General features: G+C 53.8%; 1 protein-coding gene across 1 annotated transcript in view; it reads left to right on the top strand.

The window, feature by feature from the left end:
• Nucleotides 1–289: 289 nt before the first annotated feature.
• The window catches only part of RGSL1 (regulator of G protein signaling like 1), a gene marked incomplete at its 5' end in the record, with an annotated part of 42,492 nt that continues 32,796 nt past the window's right edge, over nucleotides 290–9,985 (top strand). The window contains 2 exons of the mRNA XM_060276554.1: nucleotides 290–463; nucleotides 1,335–1,409. Of these exons, the coding sequence (XP_060132537.1) occupies nucleotides 290–463; nucleotides 1,335–1,409 (249 nt within the window). The remainder of the gene's footprint in view (nucleotides 464–1,334; nucleotides 1,410–9,985) is intronic.

Below are 9,985 nucleotides of genomic sequence, written 5' to 3'. Positions count from 1 at the left end.
GTGACTCCCTGCTTATTGAATTCTCTCCCCAGGAAGGCTCGCCTGGCACCTTCACTAAACAGAATATCTTTAGGCACTGGCAATAATGTTCCTCTATAACCAGGCCTTTGGCCTTTAAAATGTATTTGTGGGAGGGAGTTATTGGATGTTATTGTTGTTGTTTTGTTGTTGTTTGTTATACCATATATGATATTCAGTCACATACTGCAAAATTCACGTGTTGCAATTGGGAGGTGTTACCCAACAAACCTGCTTCCTCAAAAGACAACTTTTTTTGCAGTAAGGATGAGTGCAAAAAATTCGGTGGATAACTTTCCTGTTTCAGACCCAAACTTCCGTTTTCTGCTTGATCACCACAATCACGCTCTTCTTCTTTGCAGAACTGATTGCCAAGAAGCACTTGACAGTTCTGTTGCAAAATGAAATCTTTGCCGACTTCTTCAACACATTCCTGAATCTTCCTGTAAGTTCCCTCTAATACTCAGTATATTTGGCTATACATATTACATATTAGTGACTTAAAATGCAGTGAGGTTGTCACCTGCCCCGCTGCATTTCAAGTTGTGTTTGCATGTTGCTGTACAAACCAGAGAGCGGGCAGGAATGCCTTCGCCTGTTGTGCCTTACCTGCTTTGTTTTCCAGTGCTTGCAACACCCCTCCCCAAGCTCCTATTCAAGGAAGAATCGTAGAATCATAGAATCGTAGAGTTGGAAGAGACCACAAGGGCCATCCAGTCCAACCCCCCTGCCGAGCAGGAAACACCATCAAAGCATTCTTGACATATGCCTGTCAAGCCTCTGCTTAAAGACCTCCAAAGAAGGAGACTCCACCACACTCCTTGGTAGCAAATTCCACTGCCGAACAGCTCTTACTGTCAGGAAGTTATTCCTAATGTTTAGGTGGAATCTTCTTTCTTGTAGCTTGAATCCATTGCTCCGTGTCCGCTTCTCTGGAGCAGCAGAAAACAACCTTTCTCCCTCCTCTATATGACATCATTTTATATATTTGAACATGGCTATCATATCACCCCTTAACCTTCTCTTCTCCAGGCTAAACATACCCAGCTCCCTAAGCCGTTCCTCATAAGGCATCGTTTCCAGGCCTTTGACCATTTGACAAATCCTGAGCAAGCGCCTGGAACCCCTGGAGTCTTGCATTGTTCAGAGACAATGATTTGTTTGTTTGACAGTGGTTTGTAACAGTATTATCATTTTAAAAAGCAATGACTATATCCCAGTAGAAACTAGAGCTGGAGTTAAAAGTAGAGACTTCATTAACCAGGTTTTTCTGTATCTTTCTCTCCCTCTCCCTCTCTTTCTCTCTCACTCCACAGGTGTTTGGTCAGACCCCTGTTTTCATGCACAGCACTCGTCAATGGTATCTCTGGCCAGAATTACCATGCAACCTGGTAAATGTTGATATTTTCCAAAGCTGGCAGCCTTTTGCACAGGGGGACGAGTGGCATTGATGGTATTGCTGATATTACCTTGAAGTCCCAGGAATCTGACGCAGAATCAAATAGACTTCTCCAGTGTGTGGGGTCCAAAATGCAACTATTGCTGTTTGGTCTGTGGTAGGGGCGATGATTGGAATCTCTCGTGCTATTCCATTTCCATCATCCTGCAATTTGCTGTTTGTGTGCCTGGACAACCTAATTTCTTCCAAGGCATAATACAGTATGAGCGGAATTCAGGCTCTCATGCATGCGAGAGCAGACGCACAACTGGCTTGCTGTGTCTATGCAGAATGACAAGCCTGACTTGCTGAAGTGGTTGCCTCTCTCTGAAGAGCGTGAGCACAACCAATTCATGAACAAGAGAGCTCTGTCTGGTACTGAGACATCAAAGAGGACCAGAAGGGACAAGACTTCTAGTGGATGGGCTATAAAGCTGATCACAATCCTATCCTTTTCGGATAGCTGCTATTCTCTGTCCCTCACCTCCCTTTTTTAAATCTATCTCACCCTCTAAACCAAGGATAGTCAACGAGGCGCCCACCAAATGTTGGTGGACCACAACTCCCATCATTCTTGACCATTGGCCAAACTGGCTGGGGCAGATGGGATTTGTAGTACAACCTTGTCTTGAGGGCAACTGTGTTGGTTACTTCTGCTTGAAACCGTTCATCTCTGTCTTTGCTGTTGAGTTCAATAGTCCCAAGAATGACTGAAGTTCGGGCTTGCTCTTGGGCGCTGGGGCCTCACAAATGGCCCGTACCTTGTCACCGGTTGGATGGACCCCTTCTGCGTCCACCTTAAATCCCAGAAAGTCCACCTGCGGCACTCCCAGTAAACACTTTTCCCGCTTCATCTTGAGGCCCGCCGTCTGGAAACGGTGCAGGACGGAGCGGAGGCGGTCCTCAAATTCCTCTGGTGTGGGCCCGGCGATCAGTACATCATCGAAGAAGGGGGTGACGCCAGGAATCCCTTTAAGGAGAGAGTCCATTAGATTCTGGAATATGCCTGGTGCCACGCTAACGCCAAATTGCAGCCGCTTTACTCTGAATGCACCTCTGTGCGTCACAATCGTCTGAGCCTCTGCTGTGGCTTTGTCCACAGGCAACTGTTGATACGCTTGGGCCAAGTCCAGTTTGCCAAAGATTTTTGACCCAGCCAGGGTGGCGAGGACATGGCTGACCACTGGCACTGGGTATGCATGGGCCGTGAGAGCCTTGTTTATGGTGCATTTGTAGTCTGCACAGATGCGGACCGAACCGTTAGGCTTGACGGGTGTGACAATTGGAGTTTCCCAGGGGGCGTTGGGCACCGGCTCCAGCACTCCTTGCTCCACGAGCCGGTCCAATTCCTCGTCTATGCGGGGTTTCAGGGCGAACGGGACCCGGCGGGCCTTGTGCCTGATGGGTCGTACAGCGGGGTCTAGCTGTAGGGCAATGGGGGGTCCTGTATATCGTCCCAATGCCCCATCGAAAACCCCTGGAAACTCTTTGCATATGGCGTCCACGTCCACTTGTAAGCTAGTGCGGTTCACCCCGGTAACGGCTAGCCCCAGAGGTCCAAACCATGCCAGTCCCAGTAAGCTAACGTAGGGGCCCTTAACTACCAGCAAGTCCAATTGTTGCTTTCGCCCTCAATATTGCACCCTGAAGGTCCCCACCCCCATAGTAGGGACCTTACGTTTCTGGAAGTCCCGGAGGGTGAATGGGGCCGGCCTTAGTTTGGGACCCCCATTAGGGCACAGTTCCCTTAATGTTCGGGCCGAGATTATGGATAGAGTTGAACCCGTGTCCAGCTCCATGCGGCATGGGGCTCCCTCTATCTGTACCTCTATATAAATTTTCTCTGTGCTGGGATGGGGCAACTGGAATACCTGGTAGTCCGTGATCTCCGTCGAGTTGCCTTGGTGCATGGTGCCGTGTGACCTGGGGCTCCTGGGTCGGTCATCTGATGCTTGTCGACGTGTGAGTCGAGCCCGACACACCCGGGCGATGTGTCCTAATTTTCTGCACTGCCTGCACTCTGCGTTGCGGAAACGACAGGTCCTCCTCTCGTGGTTTTCCCCGCAGCTTGCACAGTTCCCTCCTTCTCGTCGAGGCTGCTGTGGTGTGTGTGCTGCTTGAGTGCGCCGCTGTACTCTGTGTACTTCCTCCCTGTCAGATTCGGATTCGTCGGTGAGGTCTTCGTGGTAGACCCTCGGTTGGGATGGCGGGGCCGGTCGTGCCTCTTGCGTTGACCTCTCGGCGGCTTCGGTTGCCAGGGCTTCCTCCAGAGCAATCTGGAACGTGAGGTCTTTTTTGGCGTAGAGGCGTCGTTGCAACATCTCGTCCCTCAGGCCCCCGACGAGGCGGTCACGAAGCATGTTCTCCAATTCTGAGAAGTTGCATAACCGGGCGGCTTGGCGGAGGGAGGTCACAAACCCAGTTGTGGTTTCCCCCGGGGCTTGCCGCTTTGCGTAGAAGGCATTTCGGCAAGCTACCACCGAGGGCTGTGGTGAGAAGTGCTCCTTCAGCCGTTCCATTATTGTTTTGTAAGAGACGGTAGCGACATCTCTAGGTGCAAGGAGAGCCCGGGCGATTTCAAACGTCTCCTCTCCACAGACGCTGAAGAATGTCGCCCTCTTCATGGCATCGTTGGTGACTTCTTTCGCTTGCAGGAGGAAGTTGAAACGGGCGGCGTACCCTTCCCAGTCTTCTGATGCTGGTTTGAATGGCAAGAAGCTGCTGTCGGTTGCCATTCTGGGTTCCTTGGGTCCTGGAGCTGAAGCCTGGATGCACGGTGCGATGCAGCGGTGCAGCAGGTGGCGGTGCTGCGGTGCAGTGCGTGGTGGCGGTCAGCTCAGCAGGATCCCATCCTCGTCGCCAGTGAAATATACTCGGAGTCGAGAGTGAATTTCATGCTCTTTATTCAGCTCATAGTCATCAAGGAGGAGAAGAGAAGACGAATGGCTCTTTTCCCAAAACCATCTGCTTATATACATTATTTACACAATGGGCCTTGCGTGATTGGCTACTTCAGGGCTACACCTGTGGGCCAATTATATTGTGGATTGACTTCTGCCTGCAGCCTGATTGGCTGCTCCTACAGGCCAATCAGGTAGCAGATTCACTTCTGCCAGCCACCTGATTGGCTGCTCCAGCAGGCCAATCAGGTTGCGGATTCACTTCCACCTGGAGTTGGATTGGGTAGCTCCCGCTGATTCTGAATCCTATTGTTCTAGGATTCAGCTCAGTACATAACAGGGTGGCTGTGGGGTGTTGTGATACAGCCAAGGTAGTGCCAGTCAAGTAAGCTGCAAGGTAGTGCCAGTCAAGTAAGCTGTCTTTTACCTCCTTGTAAAGAAAATGATAAACCACAAATTTCTTGGATGCCAGGATTTTGCAGATGTGACCCCCCCTCTTTTATTGCTCATTAATACAATTTTTCTTTAAAGGTAAAGGGACCCCTGACCGTTAGGTCCAGTCGCAAATGACTCTGGGGTTGCAGCGCTCATCTCGCTTTACTGGCCGAGGGAGCCGGTGTACAGCTTCCAGGTTATGTGGCCAGCATGACTAAGCTGCTTCTGGCAAACCAGAGCAGCACACAGAAACGCCGTTTACCTTCCCGCTGTAGCGGTCCCTATTTATCTACTTGCACTTTGATGTGCTTTCGAACTGCTAGGTTGGCAGGATCAGGGACCGAGCAATGGGCGCGCACCCTGTTCAGGGATTCGAACCGCCGACCTTCTGATCAGCAAGCTCTGTGGTTCAGACCATAGCACCACCCGCGTCCCTTTAGGGATGGGTGAATCTGTCAGTTTTTGTCTCTCCCTCTATTTCTTTTTCTTTTTTCCAATCTTCAGTTCTCCACATTTCAACATCCATTCCCTTAAAAAAAACCAACCTCATAAAATGCCTAAACGTAATATAATGCATTTTTGTATGTTACTGTCACAGTGGCCGGAGTGGACTACTTCAGAGTAACGACGCTACGCAGCTCTGCATTTTATTCTTTTATTGGTGCTGCGTATTTACAGTGCTCAAGTCATTGCTATTTACACGGAGCGATGTTGTCAGTCGGTTTCAGAACCTCCTAATGGCTTTTGGCGCGTCTTTCTCCAACACAAAAGCTTTGGCAGACCCATCCTCTTGCCCCTCCTCTTCCTGCGTAATTCTGGAGTTGGGGGGATGGGTCTTCCCCCCTTACTTGCCCCTTCCTGTCCCACCTGGGACCCTGGCTCCTCTACCTTGCCTGAGCCTCGGACACGACTTCCTGCTTCCCCACTGGAATCGGAACTCTCCCTGCTTTCCCCTTTGCTCGGGGACGGGCTTGAACTCAGGAGGGGAGGGACTTCGCGATATCCCCTGTCCCTCACATCCACCCCCCTCCCAAGCTCTCCTTCACCCCTCCCCAGGCCCCCCCCATGTGTCGGTGACGACTGGAAGCCTAAAAACTCGGTGCTCTCCGAGCCCGTTGGTGTGAACACCTCCCCCCAGTCCTGCGAGCCCCCCCCTTCCGCCTGGGAGGACGGGAATCCCAAAAAGTCCGTGGCGTCAGAGCTGGTGGGGGTAAAAATGTTTTGCCAATCTGCTCCTTCCTCTGACTGGGTGTATCTTGGCGACACCCATACCTCCTCCTCTGGTTCCTCAAACTCCGCTTCCCAGCGCCATGGTGAGCTGTTCTCCCGTGCCTCCTCCTCCTCCCCCTCCCTTTCCATGTGCCAGGGCTTGGGTCTGTGGGGAAAGAGGGCGTGAAATTCTTCCACCAAGAATTCCTCCTGTATCTGAGTGGCGGGAACCCATTCATTCTGGGACGGTGGAGCATCCTCCCATGCCATGAGGTACTCCAGGCCCCCCACCCCCCACCTTGAATCCAGGATGGCCGTGGCCTCATTGAGTTGCTCCCTGCTTTCCCTCTCCCCCCCTCCCTCGGGGGTTTGTTCGCTGTCTCGGAGCCTGCTGCTTTCCCTGTACGGCGACAGCAGCGATCTATGAAACACTGGATGCACCCTCATGTCCTCTGGCAGTGCCAGCCTGTATGCCACCGGGTTGACCTGCTGCGTGACCGTGAAGGGGCCCAGCCATTTGGGTGCCAGCTTTTTGCACCTCCCTCTGGTGGGAAGGCCCTCCGAGGACAACCACACCTTGTCCCCCACCCTGATGACCTCCCCTTGTCGCCTGTGGCGATCTGCCCCCTTTTTGTACGCTTCCTTGGCCCTCTCCAAGTGTTCTCTGAGCTGCTGGTGCACCGTCTCCAGTTCCTCTGCCCAATCCTCAGCCTGTGGGCCCTCCTCCTCCTCCTCCCTCTCCCTCTCTGGGAAAGATCTGAGGTCGCGCCCGTAATTGGCCTTAAAGGGCGACACCCCTGTGGAGACGTGCACTGCATTGTTGTAGGCAAATTCTGCTAGTGGCAAGCGATCCACCCAGTCCGTTTGCCGCTGGCTGACGTAGCATCTCAGGTACTGCTGCAGAATGGCGTTGACCCTCTCCGCTTGTCCGTTGGTCTGCGGGTGTCTAGCCGTCGACAAGCTGACCTCCACCTGCAGGAGGTTCATGAGCCGCCGCCAGAACCTGGAAACAAATTGGCGGCCACGATCCGAAATAACCCTTAAAGGTAATCCATGCAGTCTGAAAACGTGATCAACAAACAGTTTGGCTGTCTCTTCTGCCGAGACTGCCCTGGCACACGGTATAAAGTGACACATTTTGGACATGAGGTCCACCACCACCAACACTGCAGTCTTACCCCTGGACGAAGGCAGATCTGTGATGAAGTCCATGGACACCACTTCCCACGGCCTGTGTGGTGTGGCTAAGGGCTCCAGCAACCCTGGTGGCGCTGCTCTGACCACCTTCGCCCGCTGGCAGGTGGTACAGCCCCTTACATAGTCTCGAACATCTTCCCTCACCCCTGGCCACCAGAAGTGTCTCATGACTAGGTGAGTGGTCTTGTCCCGTCCAAAATGCCCCGCTGTAGGGTTGTCGTGCATCTGCTTGAGGACCGTACGTCGAAGCTGGGTGGTGGGTAGGTACAGCGCACCCTTGTAGAAAAGCAGCCCTCTGCGGTCTGCAAAGTCTTTTGCCTGCTCCCTCCCCCCTCTCAGTTCTCTGAAGATGCGGTTGGCAAATTCATCCGCTGCCGTCAGTGCTGTGAGTTCTGCCTCGCTCACCACTGCTGCTCCGCAGGACCATGCCGACGGGGGGAAAATGTGCCTTGGGGCTGGTGGCGCCTCCTCCTCCATGTACTCTGGCTTGCGGGAGAGGGCATCCGCCCTGACATTCTGCTCTCCTGGGATGTAGTGTATGGAGAAGTTGAAGTTCGAGAAGAACTCCGCCCACCGTATCTGCCGCTGGTTGAGCACCCTGGCAGTTCTCCAGAACTCCAGGTTCTTGTGGTCTGTGCACACCTGGATGGGGTGCTTGGCGCCCACCAGGAAGTGTCTCCAGTGCTGGAACGCCGCGTGGATCGCAAGAAGTTCCCGATCAAAAACTGTGTAGTTTCGCTCGGGCTGGGTCAACTTCCTGGAGAAGAAGGCACAGGGTCTCCACTCTCTGTTGGCGTCCAGTTGCAACAAAATGGCGCCCACAGCCTTATCAGAAGCATCTGTTTCAATGCGTAGGGGCGCGTCCTGAACCACGTGGAACAGGTTCTGGTCTGAGGCGAACACCCTCTTGAGGCTTTCGAACGCTGCTTGCGCCTCTGGTGTCCACCTGAACTTCTGCTTGCCTCTCAGGCAGTCAGTGATGGGAGCCGTAACTCGAGAGAAGTTCTTGATGAACTTCCTGTAGAAGTTGGCAAAGCCTAGTAGGCGTTGGGCATCTTTGCGCGTCCTGGGGCTGTGCCAGTCCAGGATGGTCTGCACCTTGTCCTTGTCCATTGCCAGCCCCTTGTCTGACAGCTTGTAGCCCAGGAAGTCCACCTCCTTGGTGTGAAACTTGCACTTCTCCAGCTTCACATACAGGTGGTTCTCCTTCAGGCGCTGTAACACCTCCCTGACGTCCTTCACGTGCTGCACTGGGTCGTTGGAGTAAATAAGGATGTCATCCAGAAAGACCAAGCATTTCCTGAAGAGTAGGGACCCCAGGACGTGGTGCATGAAGGCCTGGAAGCATGCTGAGCCCCCTTGCAACCCGAAGGGCATCACCAGATATTCAAAAGAGCCCAGAGGCGTGAACATCGTGGTTTTCCACTCATCGCCTTCCCGGATCCTGATCAAGTTGTACGCCCCCCTCAGGTCTAGCTTGGTGAAAATCTTGCCCCTGCGTGCCGCGGTCAGGAGATCATCCACTCTGGGCATGGGGAAAGCCACTGGCTCTGTCACCGAATTCAGCCGTCTAAAATCCACCACAAGACGGCGCTGTTGCGTGTCTTTCTTGTCCACCCAGAAGACCGGGCTGCCCCCTGCTGCCTTGCTTTCTCTGATGAACCCCCGCTTGAGGTTCTTGTCGATAAAAGCGCGCAGATCCTCCAGTTCCTGGTCTGACATGGCGTACAGCTTGGCTGGGGGTATAGTTGCCCCAGGCACCAGGTTGATCTGGCAGTCAAAAGGCCTGTGTGGGGGCAGGTGGTCGGACTCCGCTTCACTGAAGACCTCCTGCAGGTCCCAGTATGGTTTGGGTATCGCCTCACCCCCTTTGACGTGCATGGTGGCCACCGTGGCTATCGGAGGCCCCTCCCCTGGTTGGTGCTGCATGCAATGTTCCAGGCAAAAGTCCGATCCAAAAGTGATGCATCTCTGATGCCAACTTATGGAGGGGTCGTGGCGCGCCAGCCAGCTCATGCCCAAAACGATTGGGGGGTCTGAGATGGTGGTGACGTTGAATGCCAGTGTCTCTGAGTGCCTTCCAACCGTCATTCTCATGGGGGGAGTTTGATGAGTGATGGCCCCTCCCAGCAGCTCTCTGCCGTCAATGGTTGCCACGTGCAGAGGAAAATCCAGCTGCAGAAGCTGGATCTGGTGCTCTTCTGCAAAGTTCCTCGAGAAGAAGTTCGCTGACGCCCCACTGTCAATTAAGGCGAGGACTGTCAGGGGATAGCCATTAGGGAGCGTGAGCGTCACTTCTAGAACCACTCCTGCTCTGGGAGGGGTGGGCTGGCTCTGCTCCTCTCTGTGCGGGTGGGTGGGCTGGGGCTGTTGTCTGCTGACTGTGCCTGGCTGCCGCCCCTTGTCTCCTGCAGCCAGGCTTTCCCGTTTCCCTGCTGTGGTGCTGCGTCAGTGGGGGAGGGCACAACCGTTCCCGCCTTTCCTTGCCACTCCCTGCGATGTGGGCAGTCTCTGACGAGATGCTGGGGGGAGTTGCAGAGAAAGCAATTCCCACCCCTTCCCTCCTTGCGTCTTGGCGCCGCTGGGGTTTGAAAAGCCAGCGCGCGCGCGCTATCAATCTGCATGGGTTCCTGGTCCTGACTGGCCCCAGGCGTGGCTTGAAAGGGTTGTTGAGGGAGTGGCTTCTCCTGCGACCGTGGGAACCAAGCCCGCTTTGCGCGCGTTGCTTGCTTGTCGCTCCATCTGGATTCCTGCCTCACCCCCACCGCTAGAGCCGCTTTGCTCAGTT

This window comes from Zootoca vivipara, chromosome 7 (assembly GCF_963506605.1).
Source record: "Zootoca vivipara chromosome 7, rZooViv1.1, whole genome shotgun sequence".
Taxonomy (NCBI): Eukaryota; Metazoa; Chordata; class Lepidosauria; order Squamata; family Lacertidae; genus Zootoca; species Zootoca vivipara.
This window is presented reverse-complemented; position numbering and strand designations above follow the sequence as displayed.